General features: G+C 49.7%; 3 protein-coding genes and 1 long non-coding RNA gene across 5 annotated transcripts; 2 read left to right on the top strand and 2 right to left on the bottom strand.

The window, feature by feature from the left end:
* Positions 1 to 2,462: 2,462 nt before the first annotated feature.
* Positions 2,463 to 8,598, top strand: LOC117658948 (asialoglycoprotein receptor 1-like). Its single transcript, XM_034407064.3, has 8 exons — positions 2,463 to 2,676; positions 3,181 to 3,306; positions 4,758 to 4,853; positions 5,356 to 5,427; positions 5,539 to 5,631; positions 6,438 to 6,589; positions 7,277 to 7,383; positions 8,397 to 8,598. Exons 2-8 carry the CDS (start codon positions 3,183 to 3,185, stop codon positions 8,524 to 8,526), a joined length of 774 nt encoding a protein of 257 aa, XP_034262955.1. The 5' UTR covers positions 2,463 to 2,676; positions 3,181 to 3,182; the 3' UTR covers positions 8,527 to 8,598.
* Positions 8,599 to 9,534: 936 nt separating this feature from the next.
* Positions 9,535 to 14,535, bottom strand: LOC117659134 (thialysine N-epsilon-acetyltransferase-like). 2 transcript variants are annotated; one of them, XM_060684680.2, is made up of 6 exons: positions 14,381 to 14,535; positions 13,186 to 13,237; positions 12,413 to 12,496; positions 11,448 to 11,549; positions 10,312 to 10,352; positions 9,535 to 9,857 (listed from the first exon to the last, which is right to left on the bottom strand). In XM_060684680.2, the coding sequence occupies exons 1-6, from the start codon at positions 14,453 to 14,455 to the stop codon at positions 9,651 to 9,653; spliced, it is 561 nt and encodes a 186-aa protein (XP_060540663.2). In that variant the 5' UTR covers positions 14,456 to 14,535; the 3' UTR covers positions 9,535 to 9,650. The 2 variants fall into 2 exon arrangements, with proteins under 2 accessions (XP_060540663.2, XP_060540662.2); XM_060684679.2 differs by having other exon boundaries at positions 11,471 to 11,549; positions 14,381 to 14,525.
* LOC132709810 (uncharacterized) lies at positions 13,510 to 17,951 on the top strand. Its single transcript, XR_009620791.2, has 3 exons — positions 13,510 to 13,628; positions 15,868 to 15,953; positions 17,630 to 17,951. It is a non-coding gene; the product is annotated as an uncharacterized LOC132709810 (long non-coding RNA).
* Positions 17,952 to 18,803: 852 nt separating this feature from the next.
* Positions 18,804 to 24,815, bottom strand: LOC132709812 (asialoglycoprotein receptor 1-like). The gene is made up of 8 exons (XM_060684696.2): positions 24,734 to 24,815; positions 24,105 to 24,230; positions 22,560 to 22,655; positions 21,986 to 22,057; positions 21,782 to 21,874; positions 20,810 to 20,961; positions 20,022 to 20,128; positions 18,804 to 19,005 (listed from the first exon to the last, which is right to left on the bottom strand). Exons 2-8 carry the CDS (start codon positions 24,226 to 24,228, stop codon positions 18,876 to 18,878), a joined length of 774 nt encoding a protein of 257 aa, XP_060540679.2. The 5' UTR covers positions 24,229 to 24,230; positions 24,734 to 24,815; the 3' UTR covers positions 18,804 to 18,875.
* Between the last annotated feature and the right edge of the window lie 1,300 nt (positions 24,816 to 26,115).

Here is a 26,115-nt window from a genome sequence, read left to right as displayed (position 1 = left end):
GTCCCCCCCTGTCTTTTTTAAAACAATAAAGCTCCTTTTAAAGCAGCCGCCTCTCCGTCTTCCACTCAGGGGTCGGTCTCTTTGCGACGGTTGGGGTCTCTAGGGGCCTGTGGGTCAGAGGGCGCATCCAGCCCCCCCTCCCCCCCTCCCCGCTCAAGCAAGCAGGGATTTAGAACGGAATAGAGCCGGAAGGGACCTTGGAGGGCATCTAGTCCAGCCCCCCGCTCCAGCAGAAGACCCTATACTATTTCAGACAAAAGCTCAGGAGGATGAGCCCTGATTTATACATGGACGGGAGGCCACCGGGTGATCACAATCCTGCAGGCTCAGCTGCAGACCCCTCCCACCCCCAGAACGATCCCCAGAGAGGTGGCCATGCAAATATTTTGTTGCGGGGGAAAAAACCCCTTGACCTCCGATCGTTCAGCTTGGGGAGGCTGAAGAGGCAGCAGGGCCTCCTCCCATTCCAAGAGACCCTTGAGGCAAAGAGGCAGACCCGGAACCGGCGAAATCTGGGGGGTGGGCAGGGGACGGAACGGATCTGCCCTCCGTGGGGAAGGGATCGATGGCCACTCTCCCATTGGCCTTCTTAGTCACAGCAGATGCTGTTTCAGGACCTCTTTCCGGAGCACGATGCCATCGTCTCTTGAGACTGTGAAGGATGCCCATGAATGACTGGGAAAGTTACCAGCTCAACTCAAGGGAGATTTGAACTCGCTGCTCCAACGGACTCTCTCCAAACAGCACTTGCGACCCAGTTCTGAAGTCCCGGCGGCCAGGCCACCCACACGGCAGCCCTGCGATCACACTTTATGACATTTGGGCTGGGGAGGGTGGTGGAGAAATTGGTGTTTATTTCTGGTTCCCAGGAAAATCTTCCCCGTAGCCCAGCGTCACATCTAGAGACATAAATCTAATACATAAATAAGGTGTTTAAAAATCACCTTTTACGATGGAAACCGCTAGGAATCTTTTGGGAAAAAGAGAAGTAGAAAAATAGATAGAGTGGAAAGAGACTTTTATTAAAAGTACTGTTTTACGAAATACGAGGGGTTGGACTAGATGACCTCCAAGGTCCCTTCCAAATCTGTTAGTCTGTCAATCTGTTACAATTTGCCAGCTGGACAAGGGCCTACCGGGGTCTTTCTGATTTTGGGGCTCCGCATAGACTAATATAACTCTCTTCCTGCCATGTTTGCAGCCTGTAGTCCTCGACTTACGGCCGTCACTGAGCCTGGCAATTGCTGTGGTAAGGCCTGATGGTCATAAAGCAGGTCATCACACCAACGACTTGATTTTATGACTTTTTTGCAATGGCCATTAAACGAACTCATTGTTCGCTGCTTATTTTGTTTCTATTTATTTATTTATTTTTTCCAGCTGGCAAATTTTAATAAAAGACTCTTTCCTCTCTATTTATTTTTCTACTTTTCCAAATAGATTCTTAGCAGTTTCCATCTTTAAAGGTGACTTTTTTTTTAAAAAAAAGCCAGCCATCTTCTTCCACAAGACAACTGGCCCACCGCTGAGCCTTCATTCCCCCCAAACCCCCCAAAAGCATCCAGAAGAGCAGTTGGGGAGTGTTACCCTAGATTCTCCCTGAGGGGGAACCCCAGAAATGGGAGCTGCTCCTGAAAACACCCTGGATTTTCTGGTGATTTCTGAGCATCTGCACTGATGAGGTTACCTAGTTCGGTCAAGAAACGTCTGCAGGAAAACCACCAAGGTCAGAGAGCACCAAAGACTTCTTCTTCTTCTCCTCCTCCTCCTCCTCTTTTCTTCTTCTTCTTTTCTTCTTCTCCTCCTCCTCTCTTCTTTCTCCTTCTCCTTCTTTTCTTTATTCTTCTTCTTTCTTTCTTTTCTTCTTCTTTCTTTTCTTTTTTCTTTTTCTTTCTACCTTCTTTTCTTTTTTTTCTTTTTCTTTCTTTTTCTTCTTCTTCTTCTTCTTCTCTTCTTCTTCTTCTCCTCCTCCTCCTCCTCTCTACAATCCCCACTCCCTGCCAACACTCCTGATGTTCCCTAGTTGTGTCATGAAATAGAAAGCACCAAGGATCCTACAGTTCTCTTCTTCCTCCTCTGTATACCCCACTCCCTTCTAGCACTGAAGATGTTACCTTGTTGGGTCACAAAACGTCACTAACGAAACAGCCAGATCAGAGAGCTCTGAGGAACCCACATTTCATCCTGGGTGAGTTTGGGCCAATCACCAGGAGACTGGGAGTTCTAGGCCCGCCTTAGGCAGGAAAGACAGCTGGGTGGCTGCAGGCTAATTACCAGGAGACTGGGAGTTCTAGTGCCAACTTAGGCACGAAAGCCGGTCCCTCTCTCTCAGCCCAGCCCACCTCACAGAGTTATTGTATGATGGGAAAAAGGGAGTATTCGCTATATTTGCCGCCTTCAGCTGTTTATTAAAGAGTCATAAAGACCGGATGTAAATAAATAAGGAAAGAAGAAAACTGCAGAGTGACGTCGTGGCTTACAGTCCTCCACCTCGTCGGAAACCCCCATCCCTCTGGGGCAGTTTGCTTCCAAGCCAGACCTCTGCTACAGCTGTCGGAAGCCCTGAGGTTTCTGAGCCTGGCAGAGGGACAGTATTGACAGTCCAAAGATCACTGGCGTGGCAGCCAGAGAGACGGTGGACCCACAGCTCCGGCTCTGGAAATCCTAAAGAAGAAGGTAAAAAAAGGCAATTAAAAGCCATATTTTTCATTTATTTTGCATGCGCTCCCCTCCCCGGTAAACCCCAAAAGGGCCCGAGAGAAGATTCTACCCCACTCCGATTGTATCCTGACTCCTTCCTTACTTTAACAGAATAATAACAGAATAACAGAATTGGAAGGAGCCTTAGAGGTCTTCTAGTCCAACCCCCTGCTTAAGCAGGACACCTGATATCATTTCAGACAAATCCAATCCCTTCTTGAAGACCTCCAGTGAGGGAGCACCCACAATTTCTGAAGGCAACTTGCGTTCCACTGGTTGATTGTTGTTTGTCTGCCTAATCCCCATTGGAGGCTGTTTATGGGGAGCTATCTGGCCATGGGGTACGTTGAGCATTGTGTGTTCTCTTCCAAAGGGTGTTCTTACTCAGTTCTCTCTCATATGCAAAAGACCGGAGTATCATGTAATTTGAAGCTGTTGGCCAAGATTCAACAGAGATTTTGGTTCTCTGCTCCCCTGCAGCCATGGGGGGCTTTGCCCACCAGGACTCCTGGCGACAAGGTGTTTGCTCCGGCCGTCGGGTGATCCTCATCCCGATGGGACTTCTGGCTGTGGTTACCCTCTCCCTCGTCGTCTTAGGCTTCGTGGGTGAGTAAGAAATGTGAGTGGGTAATTGTCTTCCTGGTAGTTAACCTTACATCAGAGTTATTGCTCCAGAACGCCATTCACTCATTCACAGCCTCCATTCATCTGCGGGTGATGGGAGGAGATACGTCCTTGCAGCATCTAAGGAACACTTGCAAAAATTGAGAGGTGAATTGAATTCTGCAGTCTGGAGATGACCCACTCGGAAGCATCATGGAGCCTGTATATGTGTTGCACAAAGAGTTTATTTAGTGTACGTCCCAAAGGGATTTTGGGCTATGCTATGAAGTGCAGTTCTTTAGAAAAGAAGTCGGTGGCAACCCAGATCACGTGTTTCCTGAGATTTCCAGAAGCTCCCCTATAAAGTCCGAATAAATTTCTTTCCAGGGTTCTTGGGGTTTAGCCACTAGCTGCAGGAGACATGGGAAGAAGTTTCTGCAAAAGGAGATCATGATTTCTGCAGGGTCTGGTTGGTTAGAGAAGATCCGGATGGGAGGTGGGCTTGAGATGGTTGAGCAGATCTGGAAGGCCTTCTTCCTGCTCGCAGCTTCTGATTCTTGTAGCTCTTCCTCTGTTGTTCTTCCTTTAAATATTTCTTTCTTTCATCATGAAGGCTTAAGAAAGAAACAAATGGACATGATTCATTAGTTTCTCTCCCATTAGATGAGGGGAGAGAAATAATTGTTAGAAATTCTATTTATTACTGTATATAGCACCACGGATCAAACAAAGAGTACAGTCACCATGTGCTTTACTTCTTAACTGCTCAACTGTAACAGTTCAATCAATCAGAATGGAGCTGGAAAGGACCTTGGAGGTCTTCTAGTCCAACCCCCTACTCAAGCAGGAGGCCCTGGCCTATACCATTGTCCAATCTCTTCTTAGAAACCGCCAGTGATGAAGAACCCACAACAAAAAGAAACAGGAAACTCTACTTAGTAGAAAAGAACGTAAGAGTATATACCATGGACCCAAACTTGTAAACTCCGCTGAATGCTACTGGCTGAATCCGAGTGTAGTTGTTGCATAAAAACACATCCCAACCAAATGCATTCCAGCTATAATTAACAGGGAGAACACCTGAGCTTTGCTGATCTGTAAATTGCCAGGGAGAAGCTGCTAATTAACATTACAGGAGACCCAGAGAGAATGTCTGTGGTTTGTAAGTAAACTTTGTAGAAGACAGATCTTCTTATAAATGCCATTGTTGATAATTTATTCTAGCAGCAAACAGAGGGCTGTGTCCTTCCAGCCAATTGCCGCAAAACACACTGTATACAGCACACAATTACCCAAAGCCATGCACCAAAGAATGATTGAAAGGGGCCACAATTGGGCGAGGTGCACAACTTGCATAGTGACCCCAAGATGCAGGAAGGATAGGAAGCGCAGGGAAACAGAGGCACGGACACGGGTTCAAGGAAGTCAGCCAGAGACCTGCTTCCTCTCCCCAGGGCACAACTACTCCACAACGTTGAGGAAGACGAAGGAAGATTTGAAAACCAGCAATCGCACCTTGGCCGTGGAATTAGCTGATCTGGAACAAAAGGGTGAGTCACAAAATCCCAGATTTGGGGATGAAAATGGTGGGAGCCCCACTCTTCCTTGATTTTAATTTTATTCCCAGTTTGTTTACCAAGACGAGTGCAAGCAAACATCGGGACAGGCACAGCTACCTCCATCAAGATCCTTTTAATGCAAAAACTGACTGGACTTGTCCTCTGAAACAGCTGGGAGAAAGACAAATCTTGATAAAGTTAAAAATAAAAATTTCCTTGTATTTAAAAAAAAGAAAGAAAGAAAGAAAATGGTTGGAGGGATGCATTGCTGTGGGCTGGCAGGGACAATTAGGAGAATTACTTTCCTGAGTACTATTCTTCCAAAGATGTTTCACGCTCTAACCCAGGGGTCTCTTTAAGACGAGTGGACTTCAACTCCCAGAATTCCCCAGGCAGCCATGTTGGCTGGGGGATTCTGGGAGTTGAAGTCCACCCATCTTCCAGCCGATAAGGTTGAGAAATCTTGGTCTGATTTTTTTGACGTCTTTCCCAGAGACCAGCGATTCGGAATTTCTCCAAAATGCTGACGAGTTGGTGGAATTCCTCGCCAAAGAAGGCACAGAAAGTAAGTTTGGGAGAAAGGGAGGTGTTTAACAGTCCATCCCGGGGTTTGGGAGAGACCCTCCCTCGCCCGGAGTCAACACCAACCAGGGACCTTCCCCTTCCCCACTTCCAGTGAAGACTCAGTACTTGGATCAGATCCAGAAACTTCAAGAAACTCTCCAGAAAATAAATTGTGATTTGGAGGAGATAAAACGCAAGGGGAAAGGTGAGCTGGGCCTTTGGAGGGAGGGGAGCGCTGGGTATGAGGAGGATGGAGTGGAGTGGCCTCCCGATCTCTTGATTGCACAGGTAATCCTCGGCTTACAACCACAGGTGAGCTCAAAATCCCCGCTGCTAAGCGAAACGTTTGCTAAGTGAGTTTTACTCCAGTTTACGACCATTCTGGCCACAGTTGTTAAATGAATCAGTGCAGTTGTTAAGTGACTAATACAGTTGTTAAGCGAATCTGGCTTCCCGGTGGACTTCGTTTGTCAGAAAGTCGGAAAAGGTGATCACAGGACCCCGGGTCACTGCGACCGTCGTAAATAGAGGTAGTCCTTAACTCGCGACCACAATTGAGCCCAACATTTCTGTCGTTAAGCGAAACAGTCATTCAGTGAGATTTGCTCCATTGCATCAACTTCCTTGCCACCGTTGTTAAGTGGATCGCTGCCGTTGTTAAATTGGTAATGTGGTCGTTAAGTGAATCTGGCTTCCCCGTTGACTCTGACAGAAGATCGCAATCACATGGCCCCGGGACACTGTGACCGTCGTAAACACGAGCCCCTTGCCAAGCGTCTGAATTCTGACCACGGAGATGTTGCAACGGTCATAAGTGGGGAACACGGTCCTTAAGCCCCTCGTTTCAGTGCCGCCATAGCTTCGAACGGTCACTAAATCAGTGTTGTAAGCCGAGGACTGTCTCTATTGCGGATTGGCCGCCCGCTGCTGGGATCGGCTGCCCGCGGCATCCGTGTCTCCCTGTCCCAGCCGTAACGGGGTGCCCCTCTCGTCCCCCATCTCTTCTCCAAGGGCCGGCGAGCGGCTGCTGCCCCAGAGGCTGGCACCTGTTTCAGCAGGGCTGCTACTGGCTCTCCTCTGCCGAAAACGGCTGGAGCAAAGCCAAAGAGGACTGCGAAGAGAAGAGTGCCCACCTGGTGATCATCACCGGCTACTTAGAGCAGGTCGGTGCCTCGGTTTCCCCATTCGTCAGAGAGGGAGGGGGGGATGGGCAAAGGCCACCAGACCAGTGGAAGGCCGGGACAGAGGTACTCAATCAGGATCAAGGGAGGTCCTAAGACCACTTTGTAAAGCCTTAGTAAGGCCACACCTAGAGTCCTAGGGTCCCCACACTATGAAACAAGACGTGGAGACTCTGGAAAGAGGGCAGAGAAGAGCAAGCAGGAGGATGAGGGGACTGGAGGCTCAAACAGACGATGAACTGGGCATGGCTGGTCCAGGGAAGAGAAGGACCAGGGGAGACAGGAGAGCATCTTCCGATATCTGAGGGGCTGCCCCAGAGAGGAGGAAGGGGGTCAACCTGTTTTCCAAAGGCCAGAGAAGGAATAATGGATGGGAACTGACCAAGGAGAGATTCCACCTGGAAATAAGGAGACATTTTCTGGCAGTGAGAGCAACCAACCCGTGGAACAGAAGTTGCCTTCAGAGGTTGTGGGAGCTTCATCCCTGGAGGCTTTCAAGACGAAACTGCACTGCCATCCGAATCAGGAACGGTGGAGGCTCTCCTGCTTGGGAAGGGGAGGGAGGGTTGGACTGGATGACCTCCAAGGTCCCTTCCGACTCGGTTAATCTACCTACCCTCAGTGTCCTGCTCATGCCTGCTCTGTTGTTGTTTTCTCCTCCTGGCGTAGCAATTTGTGGCACGACTCGCCAAATCTGAGCGCGCTTGGATCGGTCTGGAGTTCAGCAACCAGGCGTGGAAGTGGGTGGACGGGACCCCCTACACGGTGCGCAGGATGTGAGTCTCCTCCGTTGGTCCCCTCTCTGGCCCCCCTCGGATCGGGCTTCCCCAGCCAGCATTTTTCAGGCGCCATTCGCAGCTAGCGGCTCCCCTCTGTGTTTGCACACTTGCACGCCCGTCCCCCTGGGGGAAGGTCCCTATTTGGTCCACACGCGCTGAAAGCCCCCTGCCCTGATTGACTCCTGGGAAGAGAGAGTCGGTGGGCTTCGTTCCTCAGCACCAGCCCCCTGGGACCCCGAGCGCACAGGAGTCACGGGGGAAGCCCTCCAAGAGGCACAGAGGTGGGGATCCAGTGGCAGATCCCACGATCTCGGTGGGATCTTGTTGCACACGCAGGAAGCCCATGCTTAGGCCCCGTGGATCCTGCAGCCCACGCTGCCTTGGGGAAGATGGTTGTGCCCCATGGGATCTGGGTATTCTCTTGCGGCAATGTTTCTCATCCTCAGCCACTTTAAGGTGTGCAGACTTCAGCTCCCACAATTCCCTTATTTAAGAGGTCTGGACTTCAAGCCCCAGAATTCCTCAGCCAGCATGCCGTTAAGAGCATGGACGGTGCCCCTTTTTCTCTGGACACGGGCCCTGTCCTCTTGCACCGCACTCCTGGTGGTCCTTTTTTCCATCAGTCGAATCTTGATCTCCGAGTGGTGCCCTTTCCCCAGCTGAGGTGGGCTTATTGGCCAGAGAGTGAATCGAGACCAGTCATTAACTGAATTCTCACCATACATTCACTGCTCAACGGGCCTTCCTGAGCTGTTACAACCCAGAGTTCATTAACCAGGTTCCCCCAACTGACCCAGGTTGGCATCCACTGTGCAGCACAAACAAGCCAATTTGCACAGTTCCCCAGGCTAGGAAACTGCTGCCGGTCGGGGATGGACTAGATGATCTCGGGGATCCTTCCCAATTTTGCCTCCCGAGATGCTCGGCTCAGCTGCCCCTTCCCCAGCGACAGAAGGGGGTCTCCCTTCCCCCCTTGGGCTGACCCACCATCTCCTGCTTTGCCCTTCCAGCGACTGGCGGCCTGACGAACCGATGCACGTGAGCGTATACTGCAGCATGATGTACCGAGACGGTTTGTGGAGCCAGGCCCACTGCAGGGCCAAACTAAAATGGATGTGTGAAAAGCTGGCCCAGCAGTGAGCCCAGAGGAGACCCCAGGAAGCCCCCCCTGCTCAACGCCTGGAGCAAATAAAACCGATCCTAAGACAAAAACCTACGGTCGACATTCGCTTTTTCTCTGGATCCTGGACGAGTGGCACGGCCGGCAGCTTTGATCGGTCACCGGAAGGGCCTAAACTGGCCGGTGGGGTCCAGCCTGGGACCCCCGCATGGCCTTCGCACCCCATGCTTCTTCTGCATTTGGGGGTTTTGCGGCCTATCATACTTTATTTATTTACTAAGAAAACAGATACGGCCACTTATTCTTGGCGACTCTGGACAGCATCCATTCATTCATCTATAATCTATCTGTCTGTCTGTCTATCTATTCTATATCTCATCTATCATCTATTTATCTATCTCATCTATCAATCTATATCTATGTATCTGTGTCTGCCTGCCTGCCTGCTCTATCATCTATCTATCTATCTATCTATCTATCTATCTATCTATCTATCTATCTATCATCTATCTATTCCATCTCTACCTCTTTAACTCTATCTATCTATCTATCCTCTATTCCATCTATCTATCTATCTATCTATCTATCTATCTATCTATCTATCTATCATCTATCTATTCCATCTCTATCTACCTCTTTAACTCTATCTATCTATCCTCTATTCCATCTATCTATCTATCTATCTATCTATCTATCTATCTATCTATCTATCTATCTCTATCTCTTTAATTCTATCTATCTATCGATTGATCCATCCATCCATCCATCATCTGTTTGTCTGTCTATTTATCCATTTGTCATCCATACATCCTGTGTATTTGTGTCTGTCCGTCCATCCTTCCTGTCTGTGTCTGTCTGTTTCTGTATCTATCCTCTAGCTGCCTATTTATCCATTCATTTTATCATCCATCCATCCGCAGCCTCTCCCTCCCTCCCTCCCTCTCTCTTATAAAACAGAGTAAAAAGTTACTCAGGTAGTTTCGTTTCCCGCAAGACTCTAAAAGAAGAAAACGCTGAATTCCAAGGCATTTATTAGAAATGCAGACTTTAATGCCCGTTTTATTGCCGGTTTATTACATCCCGAGTCAGCCTGCACAGATTCTTAGGGGCTGGAGGAAACCCACGTCCTGCAGAGCTTGGCCCCCTACGGCCTCAAAGACCCTGGCCCGGCTTCTGTGCCCGCCTCGCCCAGGGCCAGCTGCTTCAGGGCCTCTGCTCCGAACCGGAAGGAGTGCCAGCCCTCGGCAGCCGTCAAGTCCACCGCCCCTCGCCGGAAGTAGAAATCGATGGCCGGGCGGTTCCAGTCCAGCACCCCCAGCCTCATTTGGGTGCAGCCTTTCTCCAAGGCAATCTGGGGGCCGAAGAGGAGGGGCTGAGTTCCAGGGGAGGGGATGCCCTGGGGGAGGAAGGGGCGGGAGGGGGGCAGAGGAGTCCCAGAGGGGGGCAGAAATTGGGGGGTGGGCAAATGAGGTTGTGCCAGTTGTGAAGTTCTAGGGTCATAATGATGCCTGTCTTGATGGATTGATCATCTGATGCAGGGGTCTCCAAACGTGGCCCCTTTAAGACTCGTGGACTTCCACTCCCAGAATTCCCCAATCAACAGGGCAGGCTGGGGAATTCTGGGAGTTGAAGTCCACAAGTCTTAAAGGGGCCACGTTTGGAGAGCCCCTACTTTAATGATTCCAGCTTTGTGGGGCCAAGCGATGGAAGCTTGCAAGGACACCACCACCACCCCGGTTCCCCCTCCCCACTCGGACAGTCTTTGTTTTTGGCAATGGGGGGGGAGAGAGCGACAGTTGTGTTACCTTCGCGATCTCCCTCAAGAGCTTCCTTCCGACTCCTTTCCCTGTCCAAAAAGACACAAACACACCTCAACAACACAACACAACTTGGCAAGAGACCTCGAAGGGGTCAAGGGCAGCTCCACGATGGGTCAGCATCCGCGATGGAGGCTAAGGGGGCAGGGCAGAATTTGGCCCCTCTGCCAAACGTTGTCCAGGCAGTCCTCGGTTTACAATCCCTACCATTAGAAGTTACAAGGGACTCAAAAAAAGGAGATTTGAACCCGAATATGAATTCCTGACAGCCGGAGGGCGAGGGGGGAGGCCGGGGGAAAGAGGGGGGAGTCACGTGACCGCACGTCACACACTTATGACCGTCGTTTATATGGTCATTTGCAATGTCCCACAGTTCAGTGATCGTATTCTGCATTTATTTCTGGTTTTCAGCAAAATTGTGGTGTAGCGAACAATGGGCTTGCTTAACGACGGCAGGGCTGGCATTACGACCGTGGCATTTGCTTATCCGTCAGCGCAAACAAGGTCATAACACTGGGTCCCTCGCCCATTTCACAGCCGTTACAATTTACGACCGGAATGGGCAGCCTCCATTATGGCCGTAACCCCGAGGACTACCTAAAGAGATCTGGCAGAGCGATAATGAAGAACTAAACGTTACGTTTCTTTAGTGACCGTTCAAACTTACGACACTGAAAAAAGTCACCGTGTTTCATCCTTATGACCGTCGCAGCCTCCCCATGGTCACATGATCAAAAATTTGGACGCTTAGCGAGGGACTCATATTTACGACGGTTTTAACATCCCGGTGGTCAGGCGATCCCCTTTTCGCGACCCCCTGCTAAGCCAAGTCAACCGGATTTGCTTAACAGCCATGATAGTAACTTAACTGCAGTGATTCACTTAACAACTCTGGCAACAGAGGTCATAAAATGAGGCAAAGCCCGCTTAATGACCGTCTCGCTTAGCAACAGAAATATTGGGGCTCAATGGTTCTAGTAACCTGTATTTGAGCTTTTAAAATGCCTGCACACCTGTGTAGATGCACGCATGCACCCATTTTTTTTAAAAAAAATACTATAATTCCTTTCCCATTTTGGCCGGGCTCCTGCCCCGACCCTCCTCACCCCAAACAAGCTACGCACCCCGAAATTCTGGCATCACGTACAGGTCTTCCGTGTAGATGTTCCTGCCTTTCCAGGTGCTGTAGGTAAAATAATAGAGGCCGTAACCTATGACGGTGTGGCCTGGAAGGAAGAGAGAGACAAAATAGAATTTTAATTTGTTTTGGAAGTTCTCACGTCTCCAGGATCTTCTTCACCCATTTCTGGATGCCAAATTTCTGGACGTCGCTGAGAGCAGCTGCCCTTCCATGCTCCGGACTGCCCACTTCAAAGCAGCGCCTCTCCCTTAGCAGACTAACAGCTGGAAGGGACCTTGGGAGGTCTTCTAGTCCAACCCCCTGCTGAAGCAGGAGACCCTGTACCATTCCAGACAAAATGTCTCTCTGATCTCTTCTTAAAAGCCTCCAGTGATGGAGCACCCATAATTTCTGGTGGCAAGCAGTTCCACTGGTGAATTGTCAGGAAATTTCTCCTTAGTTCTAAGTTGCTTCTCTCCTTGATTAGTTTCCATCCATCCATCCATCCTTAAGTCATGATATCTACTGATAGCCACAGGAATGCTTATTTTATTTATTTCTTTTGATTTGTATACCACCCTTCTCCAGCAGGACTCAGGGCGGTGAACAGCCAGAATAAAACATAACATACAAAATTTAAAAACAGTTTAAAAATAATTAAATATTTTGGCCGCAATTTAAAACTCCACACCTGGGATACTGGCTGGATATCTGGTGGGACCTCCCTCCCCCCCATGCCTCAGTGGCCAATTCAGTTCATTCTGGACATACCCGCCTTACTGGATCATCTGATCCTTTAAGTTCTGTGGACTTCAACTCCCAGAATTCCCCCAACCAGCACTTTAAGAAGCACGGACTTCTGGGAGTTGAAGTCCACTCATCTTAAAGTGACAGGTTAACAAACACCGACCTCCCCTGCGGGATTCAACCCCTCCCTCTCCCCAGATACTAATGAGACCCCCTCCTCACCCTCTTTGCTCCGGCATTCAGGGGGCAGCTCAGCCACCACACATTTGTAGAAGGGGTCTTGACCGAAGCCATCTTCGCACAGCCCTGGGGGAGAAAAGTTCATTTAAAAAGGGAGGGGGGAACCCCGTGAGGACAACCCTCCCCCCCAAACAGGGACACAGATCTTCTGAATGGAAAAATATTTGTGGATAAAATTTATTTTACTGCTGTTTAGTGCTTCATGCCACCCTCTGCTTCTCCTGGTGGCCTCCTTTCTGAATAACCCTTTCCTTGGATGGATACGGGAAATCCTCAACTTACGACCCCAATTTGAGCCCCAAATTTATGTTGCTAAGCGGGACACTGGTTAGGTCAGTTCTGTCCCATTTTACCACCATTCTTGCCACAGTTGTTAAGTGAATCGTTATAGTTAACAACCCAGGCGTTAAGCAAATTGGGCTTCCCCATTGACTTTGCTCGTCCGAAGGTCGCAAAAGGTTGATCACGTGACCCTGGGGCACTGCGACCATCATAAATACGAGTCACTCGCCAACTGTCTGAATTTTGATGACGTGACCCCGGGGGAATGCTGCAACGGTCGTTAAGTGTGAAAAATGGTCATACCTCACTTTTTTCAACTTTGAATGGTCACTAAATGAATTGTGGTAAATCGAGGATTACCTCTGTGGGGCGGGGACCCCTTGTTCTCTGTGGCTGTCAGTCATCCAAGGGCATCGAGACAGGTCACCCCCCCCCCTAATAAAAGATGAAGCCCCCCCCCCTCTTGGCCTCACCTTCATCCGTGATCTTGACCTGCTCGGAGAGTTTTTCAAAGGCTGCCAATTCCTGGGAGGGGGCAAAAGAGAGAAGACCCCCTTCAGGAGACCAAAAGGGCTCTGCAGGCTGGCCTGTCCCATTGGGGGGGGGGCAAAGCGCCCCCTCCCCTCAGGAGACACCAGGGCCAGACCAGCCTTATTCCTTTTATTGGGATCTGGGCAGGTCATCCCTGATGAGCGAGGGTCTCCTCTACCAGACCCCGGACGGAGGGGGGGGTCATCTTTCATGGGTGGGGGAGAACTCTGGAAGCGGCTGGGGGCAGAGATGGCTCGGGAGCGCGCCCTGGAGTCCCCGGTGCGCGTTCCCGAGCCGCGTAGTCCGACTGCGGAGCCAGAGCGGCGCCTGCGGGGACCCCAGCCTCATCTTCCCGTGGGGTCAAGGAAGGCAGACAGGCAGCTGGGTGGGTGGGTGAGGAAGCAACGACCCTCCCCTTTAAGAGCCCCCCCACCCCGCTTGCAAAGCTGCCCCTTTCTTTAAGACCTCCCTCCCCTCTTGCAAAACTCCCCCTCCCTTTAAAAGCCCCCTCCCCACTTGCAAAACTCATTTAAGAGCCCCTCCCCACTCTGCAAAGCTCCACCCCTTTAAAAGCCCCCTCTCCTCTTGCAAAGCTTCTCCTCCCTTTAAAAGCCCCCTCCCTTCTTGCAAAACTCCCTCTCCCTTTAACAGCCCCCTCCCCACTTGCAACCCCCCCTTTCTTTAAGCCCCCCCCACCCCGCTTGCAAAGCTTCCCCTCCCTTTGAGAGTCCCCTCCGCTTGCAAACTTTCTCCTTACTTTGAAACCCCCCCCCGTCCCGCTTGCAAAGCTGTCCTTCTTTAAAAGCCCCCTCCCCTCTTGCAAAACTCATTTAAGAGCCCCTCCCCACTTGCAAAGCTCCCCCCTTTAAAAGCCCCCTCCCCTTTTGCAAAGCTCCCCCTCCCTTTAAAAGCCCCCTCCCCACTTGCAAAACTCCCCCTCCCTTTAACAGCCCCCTCCCCACTTGCAACCCCCCTTTCTTTAAGCCCCCCTCCCTTCTTTGCAAAGCTCCCCCTCCCTTTAAAAGCCCCCTCCCCTCTTGCAAAACTCATTTAAGAGCCCCTCCCCACTTGCAAAGCTCCCACCTCCTTTAAAGACCCCCCCCTCTGCCCGCTTGCAAAGGCTGCCCCCGCGCCCACCCGGATCATGCGCCCCACGTCCGCGCAATCCTCGGCTCTGCCCGGCCGGACGGTGACCGCGGCGGCGAAGTCCATGGCTGCAGCGGAGACCGGTCCGTTCCCCCCACCGCCATCCAGCTCCCCCCCCCGAGAACTACCTCTCCCAGCAAGCCCTGGGCGGGGGCGGAGCGAGGGGAGGAGCCAGCCTAATCCGGGTTGGCTTCGGTTGGAAAAACTCCCGCGCCGAGCATGTCAAGAGTTCCCCGCTGCAATTCTTGCAAGAGGGTTTGGAGCCCACTTTCTCAACCTGGGCAGCTGGAAGACGGGTGGACTTCAACTCCCAGAATCCCCCAGCCACCATAGGGGAATTCTGGGAGTCGGAGTCCACCTGTAGGTGGCTGGGGAATTCTGGGAGTCGGAGTCCACCCAAAGCCAGCTGAGGAATTCTGGGAATTGGAGTCCACCCGTAGTTGGCTGGGGAATTCTGGGAGTCGGAGTCCACCTGTCTTAAAGTTCCCAGGTTGAGAAACATAGATTGAGAGTTTCATTCTCTGGAGCGTACCTCGAACCCAGGACTTTGGCCAATTTGCCAGCCAGCCTCTTGTCAAACCAAGGAAGTGGGTCCCCCAGTCCGAAGGTCCTCCTTAAAGTGAGACCCCCCCCAGATGCTAAACGAGGGGAAACAGCCGGCCCCTGGGAGGGTCTTGGCCTCCCCCCCCCCAAATCTTTATCAGGAGGTCCAGCTGGGCTCCCTCTGAAGACCCTTCCCTGGCCTGCCCTTCCCCATGCCCCTTCAACTCCAACTCCCATCATCCCTGGCAGCCTCCTTTTATTCATCGTATTGTTTCATTGTATTCTTCTTTTCATTTCTTTATGTATTAGTTTATGTATTTAATTCCTTTATTCTATTTATCTTATTTTATTGTTTAGTTTTATTTTGTTACATTGCTTATTATATTTAATGCTTTTTATCATTCATTTTCTTTATTTCTATAGCATTTTTTTTTTTAATTTGATTTATATGCCGCCCTTCTCCGGAGACTCAGGGCGGCTTACAATGTGCTCAGCAATAGCCTTCATCCTTTTTGTATATTTATACAAAGTCAGCTTATTGCCCCCATTTCTTTAATGACTTCATTCCATTTATCTTACTGATTATTGTTTTTTTTTTCTTTATTGTTTATAGCTATTACGTTGAACACTTTTATCGTTTTATTTTATTCCTTTGTTTCTATATCATTTTATTTAGTTAATGACTTTATTTCTCTTATTAAATAATGGTTTTATTATTATAATTTATTGTTGATTACTATTTAATGCTTTTTATTTTTTTATTTTATTCTGTATCATTTTATTTAATGACTTTATTTATCTTATTGTTTTAATTTATTGTTTGATTTATTTATTATTATATTTAGTGCTTTTATTTTTTTTGTTCGGCTTTATTGTAATTATTGTTTTTCCGTTTATTAACTTGTTAAGATTTTTAGTGTTTTATTCTATTTAAGATTTATACGGCCGCCCATAAGAAGCGACTCCGAGCCTCGTACAGCAAATACAGAAACAAAAACACGCACAAAGAAACATCAAATGGGTGAGTTTTGCTTCCTCTTTTGGTCCTTTGGCTCTTTTATTCCAGAGAATGAGTTGTGGGTCCGTGTGGTGCGTAGGTGTGTGATGGTTGCGCAGAGGGCTGGTATGGCTGGAGGCAAAACTGCCAGCAGGCTCTCATCTCGGCAAGGCCCCTCCGGGCGCTGATCCTTCCCGGCCACATCTGACGAAGCACAACTTTTGTCTGTGCAAAAGGAAATCCACGTTCCCCTCTTCTCCAGCCCTTAAAGCAGTGGGCTGAGGCCAGAGGCAGGCAGAGAAGGACAGGGAACCATGAGCTTTGTTGTCTGTCCGTGCGCCCCCAGGGATCTGAAGGACATCATGCACCTGGTCAAGGTGAGGTTGATGGGCTGAGCCACAGCGATGCAGGAGAACAAATACAGCTAGTAGATAGATGATGTCAGCACTTCAAACTACATTCGTTCCAGTGCTGACATAAGGAGGAGAAGAGGGGGCAGCTGGCAAGAGGACGCTTGACTTTTCACCTACTTATTTTCCCTGAAGATAATATCCCCTAGGAGATGGGGTGGGAGGGGGGACATTCCTGGGAGCTGAAGTAGTAGATATGGGGAGAGTGATTTGGAAGATGGCCAATGAGACGCAGAGAATTGGGGAACAGAAAGGGAAGGTTTGGGGTCAGGAAGTCAGTGTTGGCTTCGACATAATCGGGGACAGATTGTCGTGCTTAATAAATGAAAGATTTCATCAAAGATTATCTGTTTGGAAATGCAATTTATTTGAGACGACATCAAAACCTGACAGATAGAAAGTAGACGTCGCGGCGAGACGGACGGGTGATTTTGGGACTCCAGAATCCCCGCCGACAGCCCCGCTGATAGACGGTCCTGTTTGGACCCCACAGTCTAGTTACATCACTTCAGACAAGTGGCTGTCCAGTCTCTTCTTCAGAACTTCCAGTGTTGGAGCATTCACAACTTCTGGTGGCAAGCAGTTCCACGGGTTCATTGTTTCTCACAGACAGGACATTTCTTAGTTCTAAGTTGCTTCTCTCCTTGATTGGTTTCATTTCTTTAAGTCTCATTTCCCACCAACTTCTAATGATGTCGTAAACCGAGGACTGCCTGCACAAAGTTTGGCAGAGGGGCCAAATTCTGCCCTGCCCCCTTAGCCTCCATCACAGATGCTGACCCACATGTGCTCCCCTTGACCCGTTTGAGGTCTCTTGCCACCTTGTGTTGTGTTGTTGAGGTGTGTTTGTGTCTTTTCGGACAGGGAAAGGAGTCAGAAGGAAGCTTTTGACGGAGATCAGGGAGGTGGGGAAGGGGCATTGCCCAGGTAATGGGAGGGGGGGTGTCCTTGCAAGTTTCCATCGCTTGGCCCAACAAAACTGGAATCATTAAAGTAGGGGCTCTCCAAATGTGACCCCTTTAAGACTTGTGGGCTTCAACTCCCAGAATTCCCCAGCCTGCCCTGTTGATTGGGGAATTCTGGGAGTGGAAGTCCACGAGTCTTAAAGGGGCGAGATTTGGAGACCCCTGCATTAGATGATCAATCCATCAAGACAGGCATCATTATGACTAGAACTTCACAACTGGCACAACCTCATTTGCCCACCCCCCAATTTCTGCCCCCCTCCCGCCCCTTCCTCCCCCAGAGCATCCCCTCCCCTGGAACTCAGCCCTTCCTCTTCGTCCCCAGATTGCCTTGGAGAAAGGCTGCACCCAAATGAGGCTGGGGGTGCTGGACTGGAACCGCCCGGCCATCGATTTCTACTTCCGGCGAGGGGCGGTGGACTTGACGGCTGCCGAGGGCTGGCACTCCTTCCGGTTCGGAGCAGAGGCCCTGAAGCAGCTGGCCCTGGGCGAGGCGGGCACAGGAGCCGGGCCGGGTCTTTGAGGCCGTAGGGGGCCAAGCTCTGCAGGACGTGGGTTTCCTCCAGCCCCTAAGAATCTGTGCAGGCTGACTCGGGATGTAATAAACTGGCAATAAAATGGGCATTAAAGTCTGCATTTCTAATAAATGCCTTGGAATTCAGTGTTTTCTTCTTTTAGAGTCTTGTGGGAAACGAAACTACCTGAGTAACTTTTTACTCTGTTTAATAAGAGAGAGGGAGGGAGGGAGGGAGAGGCTGCGGATGGATGGATGATAAAATGAATGGATAAATAGACAGCTAGAGGATAGATACAGAGACAGACAGACACAGACAGGAAGGATGGACGGACAGACGGACAGACACAAATACACAGGATGTATGGATGACAAATGGATAAATAGACAGACAAACAGATGATGGATGGATGGATGGATCAATCGATAGATAGATAGAATTAAAGAGATAGAGATAGATAGATAGATAGATAGATAGATAGATAGATAGATAGATAGATGGAATAGAGGATAGATAGATAGATAGAGTTAAAGAGGTAGAGATGGAATAGATAGATGATAGATAGATAGATAGATAGATAGATAGATAGATAGATAGATAGATAGATAGATAGATAGATAGATGATAGAGCAGGCAGGCAGGCAGACACAGATACATAGATATAGATTGATAGATGAGATAGATAAATAGATGATAGATGAGATATAGAATAGATAGACAGACAGACAGATAGATTATAGATGAATGAATGGATGCTGTCCAGAGTCGCCAAGAATAAGTGGCCATATCTGTTTTCTTAGTAAATAAAGAAAGTACGACAGGCCGCAAAACCCCCAAATGCAGAAGAAGCATGGGGTGCGAAGGCCATGCGGGGGTCCCAGGCTGGACCCCACCGGCCAGTTTAGGCCCTTCCGGTGACCGATCAAAGCTGCCGGCCGTGCCACTCGTCCAGGATCCAGAGAAAAAGCGAATGTCGACCGTAGGTTTTTGTCTTAGGATCGGTTTTATTTGCTCCAGGCGTTGAGCAGGGGGGGCTTCCTGGGGTCTCCTCTGGGCTCACTGCTGGGCCAGCTTTTCACACATCCATTTTAGTTTGGCCCTGCAGTGGGCCTGGCTCCACAAACCGTCTCGGTACATCATGCTGCAGTATACGCTCACGTGCATCGGTTCGTCAGGCCGCCAGTCGCTGGAAGGGGCAAAGCGGGAGATGGTGGGGCAGCCCATGGGGGGGGGAGGGAGACCCCCTTCTGTCGCTGGGGAAGGGGCAGCTGAGCCGAGCATCTCGGGAGGCAAAATTGGGAAGGATCCCCGAGATCATCTAGTCCATCCCCGACCGGCAGCAGTTTCCTAGCCTGGGGAATGGTGCAAATTGGCTTGTTTGTGCTGCACAGTGGATGCCAACCTGGGTCAGTTGGGGGAACCTGGTTAATGAACTCTGGGTTGTAACAGCTCAGGAAGGCCCGTTGAGCAGTGAATGTATGGTGAGAATTCAGTTAATGACTGGTCTCGATACACTCTCTGGCCAATAAGCCCACCTCAGCTGGGGAAAGGGCACCACTCGGAGATCAAGATTCAACTGATGGAAAAAAGGACCACCAGGAGTGTGGTGCAAGAGGACAGGGCCCGTGTCCAGAGAAAAAGGGGCACCGTCCATGCTCTTAACGGCATGCTGGCTGAGGAATTCTGGGGCTTGAAGTCCAGACCTCTTAAATAAGGGAATTGTGGGAGCTGAAGTCTGCACACCTTAAAGTGGCTGAGGATGAGAAACATTGCTGCAAGAGAATACCCAGATCCCATGGGGCACAACCATCTTCCCCAGGGCAGCGTGGACTCCAGGATCCACGGGGCCTAACCATGGGCTTCCTGCGTGTGCAACAAGATCCCACCGAGATCGTGGGATCTGCCACTGGATCCCCACCTCTGTGCCTCTTGGAGGGCTTCCCCCGTGACTCCTGTGCGCTCGGGGTCCCAGGGGGCTGGTGCTGAGGAACGAAGCCCACCGACTCTCTCTTCCCAGGAGTCAATCAGGGCAGGGGGCTTTCAGCGCGTGTGGACCAAATAGGGACCTTCCCCCAGGAGGACGGGCGTGCAAGTGTGCAAACCCAAAGGGGAGCCGCTAGCTGCGAATGGCGCCTGAAAAAAGCTGGCTGGGGACGCCCGATCCGAGGGGGGCCAGAGAGGGGACCATCGGAGGAGACTCACATCCTGCGCACCGTGTAGGGGGTCCCGTCCACCCACTTCCATGCCTGGTTGCTGAACTCCAGACCGATCCAAGCGCGCTCAGATTTGGCGAGTCGTGCCACAAATTGCTACGCCAAGAGGAGAAAATAACAGAGCAGGCATGAGCAGGACACCGAGGGCAGGTAGATTAACCAAGTCGGAAGGGTCCTTGGAGGTCATCCAGTCCAACCCCTCCCCTTCCCAAGCAGGAGAGCCTCCACCGTTCCTGATTCGGATGGCAGTGCAGTTTCGTCTTGAAAGCCTCCAGGGATGAAGGTCCCACAACCTCTGAAGGCAACTTCTCTTCCACGGGTTGGTTGCTCTCACTGCCAGAAAATGTCTCCTTATTTCCAGGTGGAATCTCCCCTTGGTCAGTTCCCATCCATTATTCCTTCTCTGGCCTTTGGAAAACAGCTTGACCCCCTTCCTCCTCTCTGGGGCAGCCCCCCAGATATCGGAAGATGCTCTCCTGTCTCCCCTGGTCCTTCTCTTCCCTGGACCAGCCAGGCCCAGTTCATCGTCTGTTTGAGCCTCCAGTCCCCTCCTCCTCCTGGTTGCTCTTCTCTGCCCTCTTTCCAGAGTCTCCACGTCTTTTTCATAGTGTGGGGACCCTAGGACTCTAGGTGTGGCCTTACTAAGGCTTTACAAAGTGGTCTTAGGACCTCCCTTGATCCTGATTGAGTACCTCTGTCCCGGCCTTCCACTGGTCTGGTGGCCTTTGCCCATCCCCCCCCTCCCTCTCTGACGAATGGGGAAACCGAGGCACTGACCTGCTCTAAGTAGCCGGTGATGATCACCAGGTGGGCACTCTTCTCTTCGCAGTCCTCTTTGGCTTTGCTCCAGCCGTTTTCGGCAGAGGAGAGCCAGTAGCAGCCCTGCTGAAACAGGTGCCAGCCTCTGGGGCAGCAGCCGCTCGCCGGCCCTTGGAGAAGAGATGGGGGACGAGAGGGGCACCCCGTTACGGCTGGGACAGGGAGACACGGATGCCGCGGGCAGCCGATCCCAGCAGCGGGCGGCCAATCCGCGATACAGACAGTCCTCGGCTTACAACACTGATTTAGTGACCGTTCGAAGCTATGGCGGCACTGAAACGAGGGGCTTAAGAACCGTGTTCCCCACTTATGACCGTTGCAACATCTCCGTGGTCAGAATTCAGACGCTTGGCAAGGGGCTCGTGTTTACGACGGTCACAGTGTCCCGGAACTATGTGATTGTCTCTTCCGACCTTCTGTCAAAGTCAATGGGGAAGCCGGATTCACTTAACGACCACGTTACCAATTTAACAACGGCAGCGATCCACTTAACAATGGTGGCAAGGAAGTTGATGCAATGGAGCAAATCTCACTGAATGACTGTTTCGCTTAACGACAGAAATGTTGGGCTCAATTGTGGTCGCGAGTTAAGGACTACCTCTATTTACGACGGTCGCAGTGACCCGGGGTCCTGTGATCACCTTTTCCGACTTTCTGACAAACGAAGTCCACCGGGAAGCCAGATTCGCTTAACAACTGTATTAGTCGCTTAACAACTGCAGTGATTCATTTAACAACTGTGGCCAAAATGGTCGTAAACTGGAGCAAAACTCACTTAGCCAATGTTTCGCTTAGCAACAGGGATTTTGAGCTCACCTGTGGTTGTAAGCCGAGGATTACCTGTGCAATCAAGAGATCAGGAGGCCACTGGGCCACCCCCACCCATCCTCCCCACGCCTGGCACTGGCCTCCCCCAAAGGCCCAGCTCACCTTTCCCCTTGCGTTTTATCTCCTCCAAATCACAATTTATTTTCTGGAGAGTTTCTTGAAGTTTCTGGATCTGATCCAAGTACTGAGTCTTCACTGGAGGTGGAGAAGGGGAAGGTCCCTGGTTGGTGTTGACTCCGGGTGAGGGAGGGTCTCTCCCAAACCCCGGGATGGACTGTTAAACACCTCCCTTTCTCCCAAACTTACTTTCTGTGCCTTCTTTGGCGAGGAATTCCACCAACTCGTCAGCATTTTGGAGAAATTCCGAATCGCTGGTCTCTGGGAAAGACGTCAAAAAAATCAGACCAAGATTTCTCAACCTTATCGGCTGGAAGATGGGTGGACTTCAACTCCCAGAATCCCCCAGCCAACATGGCTGCCTGGGGAATTCTGGGAGTTGAAGTCCACTCGTCTTAAAGAGACCCCTGGGTTAGAGCGTGAAACATCTTTGGAAGAATAGTACTCAGGAAAGTAATTCTCCAAATTGTCCCTGCCAGCCCACAGCAATGCATCCCTCCAACCATTTTCTTTCTTTCTTTCTTTTTTTAAAATACAAGGAAATTTTTATTTTTAACTTTATCAAGATTTGTCTTTCTCCCAGCTGTTTCAGAGGACAAGTCCAGTCAGTTTTTGCATTAAAAGGATCTTGATGGAGGTAGCTGTGCCTGTCCCGATGTTTGCTTGCACTCGTCTTGGTAAACAAACTGGGAATAAAATTAAAATCAAGGAAGAGTGGGCCTCCCACCATTTTCATCCCCAAATCTGGGATTTTGTGACTCACCCTTTTGTTCCAGATCAGCTAATTCCACGGCCAAGGTGCGATTGCTGGTTTTCAAATCTTCCTTCGTCTTCCTCAACGTTGTGGAGTAGTTGTGCCCTGGGGAGAGGAAGCAGGTCTCTGGCTGACTTCCTTGAACCCGTATCCGTGCCTCTGTTTCCCTGCGCTTCCTATCCTTCCCGCATCTTGGGGTCACTTTGCAAGTTGTGCACCTCGCCCAATTGTGGCCCCTTTCAATCATTCTTTGGTGCATGGCTTTGGGTAATTGTGTGCTGTATACAGTGTGTTTTGCGGCAATTGGCTGGAAGACAGTCCTCTGTTTGCTGCTAGAATAAATGATCAACAATGGCATTTAGAAGAAGATCTGTCTTCTACAAAGTTTACTTACAAACCACAGACATTCTCTCTGGGTCTCCTATAATGTTAATTAGCAGCTTCTCCCTTGCAATTTACAGATCAGCAAAGCTCAGGTGTTCTCCCTGTTAATTATAGTTGGAATGCATTTTGTTGGGATGTGTTTTTATGCAACAACTACACTCGGATTCAGCCAGTAGCATTCAGCAGAGTTTACAAGTTTGGGTCCATGGTATATACTCTTAAGTTCTTTTCTACTAAGTAGAGTTTCCTGTTTCTTTTTGTTGTGGGTTCTTCATCACTGGAGGTTTCTAAGAAGAGATTGGACAATGGTATAGGCCAGGGCCTCCTGCTTGAGTAGGGGGTTGGACTAGAAGACCTCCAAGGTCCTTTCCAGCTCCATTCTGATTGATTGAACTGTTACAGTTGAGCAGTTAAGAAGTAAAGCACATGGTGACTGTACTCTTTGTTTGATCCGAGGTGCTATATACAGTAATAAATAGAATTTCTAACAATTACTTCTCTCCCCTCACCTAGTGGGAGAGAAACTAATGAATCATGCCCATTTGTTTCTTTCTTAAGCCTTCATGATGAAAGAAAAAAATATTTAAAGGAAGAACAACAGAGGAAGAGCTACAAGAATCAGAAGCTGCGAGCAGGAAGAAAGCCTTCCAGATCTGCTCAACCATCTCAAGCCCACCTCCCATCCGGATCTTCTCTAACCAACCAGACCCTGCAGAAATCATGGTCTCCTTTTGCAGAAAGTTCTTCCCATGTCTCCTGCAGCTAGTGGCTAAACCCCAAGAACCCTGGAAAGAAATTTATTCGGACTTTATAGGGGAGCTTCTGGAAATCTCAGGAAACACGTGATCTGGGTTGCCACCGACTTCTTTTCTAAAGAATTGCACTTCATAGCATAGCCCAAAATCCCTTTGGGACGTACACTAAATAAACTCTTTGTGCAACACATATACAGGCTCCATGGTGCTTCCGAGTGGGTCATCTCAAGGCTGCAGAATTCAATTCACCTCTCAATTTTTGCAAGTGTTCCTTAGGATGCTGCAAGGACGTATCTCTTCCCATCACCCCCAGATGAATGGAGGCTGTGAATGAGTGAATGGCATTCTGGAGCAATAACTCTGATGTTAGGTTAACTACCAGGAAGACAATTACCCACTCACATTTCTTACTCACCCACAAAGCCTAAGACGACGAGGGAGAGGGTAACCACAGCCAGAAGTCCCATCGGGATGAGGATCACCCGACGGCCAGAGCAAACGCGTTGTTGCCAGGAGTCCTGGTGGGCAAAGCCCCCCATGGCTGCAGAGGAGTAGAGAACCAAAATCTCTGTTGAATCTTGGCCAACAGCTTCAAATTACATGATACTCTGGTCTTTTGCGTATGAGAGAGAACTGAGTAAGAACACCCTTTAGAAGAGAACACACAATGCTCAACGTACCCCATGGCCAGATACCTCCCCATAAACAGCCTCCAATGGGGATTAGGCAGACAAACAACAATCAACCAGTGGAACGCAAGTTGCCTTCAGAAGTTGTGGGTGCTCCCTCACTGGAGGTCTTCAAGAAGGGATTGGATTTGTCTGAAATGGTATCAGGTGTCCTGCTTAAGCAGGGGGTTGGACTAGAAGACCTCTAAGGCCCCTTCCAATTCTGTTATTCTGTTATTATTCTGTTAAAGTAAGGAAGGAGTCAGGACACAATCGGAGTGGGGGAGAATCTTCTCTCGGGCCCTTTTGAGGTTTTCAAGGGGGGGAGCGCATGCAAAATAAATGAAAAATATGGCTTTTAATTGCCTTTTTTTACCTTCTTCTGTAGGATTTCCAGAGCCGGAGCTGTGGGTCCACCGTCTCTCTGGCTGCCACGCCAGTGATCTTTGGACTGTCAATACTGTCCCTCTGCCAGGCTCAGAAACCTCAGGGCTTCCGACAGCTGTAGCAGAGGTCTGGCTTGGAAGCAAACTGCCCCAGAGGGATGGGGGTTTCCGACGAGGTGGAGGACTGTAAGCCAGGGCGTCACTCTGCAGTTTTCTTCTTTCCTTATTTATTTACATCCGGTCTTTATGACTCTTTAATAAGCAGCTGAAGGCGGCAAATATAGCGAATACTCCCTTTTTCCCATCATACAATAACTCTGTGAGGTGGGCTGGGCTGAGAGAGAGGGACCGGCTTTCGTGCCTAAGTTGGCACTAGAACTCCCAGTCTCCTGGTGATTGGCCCAAAGCCACCCAGGATGAAATGTGGGTTCCTCAGAGCTCTCTGATCTGGCTGTTTCGTTAGTGACGTTTTGTGACCCAACAAGGTAACATCTTCAGTGCTAGAAGGGAGTGGGGTATACGGAGGAGGAAGAAGAGAACTGTAGGATCCTTGGTGCTCTCTATTTCATGACACAACTAGGGAACATCAGGAGTGTTGGCAGGGAGTGGGGATTGTAGAGAGGAGGAGGAGGAGGAGGAGGAGAAGAAGAAAAGAAGAAGAAAAAGAAAGAAAAAGAAAAAGAAAGAAAAAGAAAAAAGAAGAAAAGAAGGTAAAGAAAGAAAGAAGAAGAAGAAAAGAAAGAAAGAAGAAGAAGAAGAAGAAAAGAAGGAGAAGGAGAAAGAAGAGAGGAGGAGGAGAAGAAGAAAAGAAGAAGAAGAAAAGAGGAGGAGGAGGAGGAGAAGAAGAAGATCATGATGGGGTCTTTGGTGCTCTCTGACCTTGGTGGTTTTCCTGCAGACGTTTCTTGACCCAACTAGGTAACCTCATCAGTGCAGACGCTCAGAGATCACCAGAAAATCCAGGGCGTTTTCAGGAGCAGCTCCCATTTCTGGGGTTCCCCCTCAGGGAGAATCTAGGGTAACACTCCCCAACTGCTCTTCTGGATGCTTTTGGGGGGTTTGGGGGGAATGAAGGCTCAGTGGTGGGCCAGTTGTCTTGTGGAAGAAGATGGCTGACTTTTTTTTTTTTAAAAAAAAGTCACCTTTAAAGATGGAAACTGCTAAGAATCTATTTGGAAAAGCAGAAAAATAAATAGAGAGGAAAGTAATAAGCAGCAAACAATGAGTTCGCTTAATGGCCATTGCAAAAAAGTCATAAAACCAAGTCGTTGGTGTGATGACCTGCTTTATGACCATCAGGCCTTACCACTGCAATTGCCAGGATCAGTGACGGCCGTAAGTCGAGGACTACAGGTTGCAAACATGGCGGGAG

Source organism: Pantherophis guttatus, chromosome 4, assembly GCF_059756535.1.
Source record: "Pantherophis guttatus breed Tessera chromosome 4, ASM5975653v1, whole genome shotgun sequence".
NCBI lineage: Eukaryota > Metazoa > Chordata > Lepidosauria > Squamata > Colubridae > Pantherophis > Pantherophis guttatus.
This window is presented reverse-complemented; position numbering and strand designations above follow the sequence as displayed.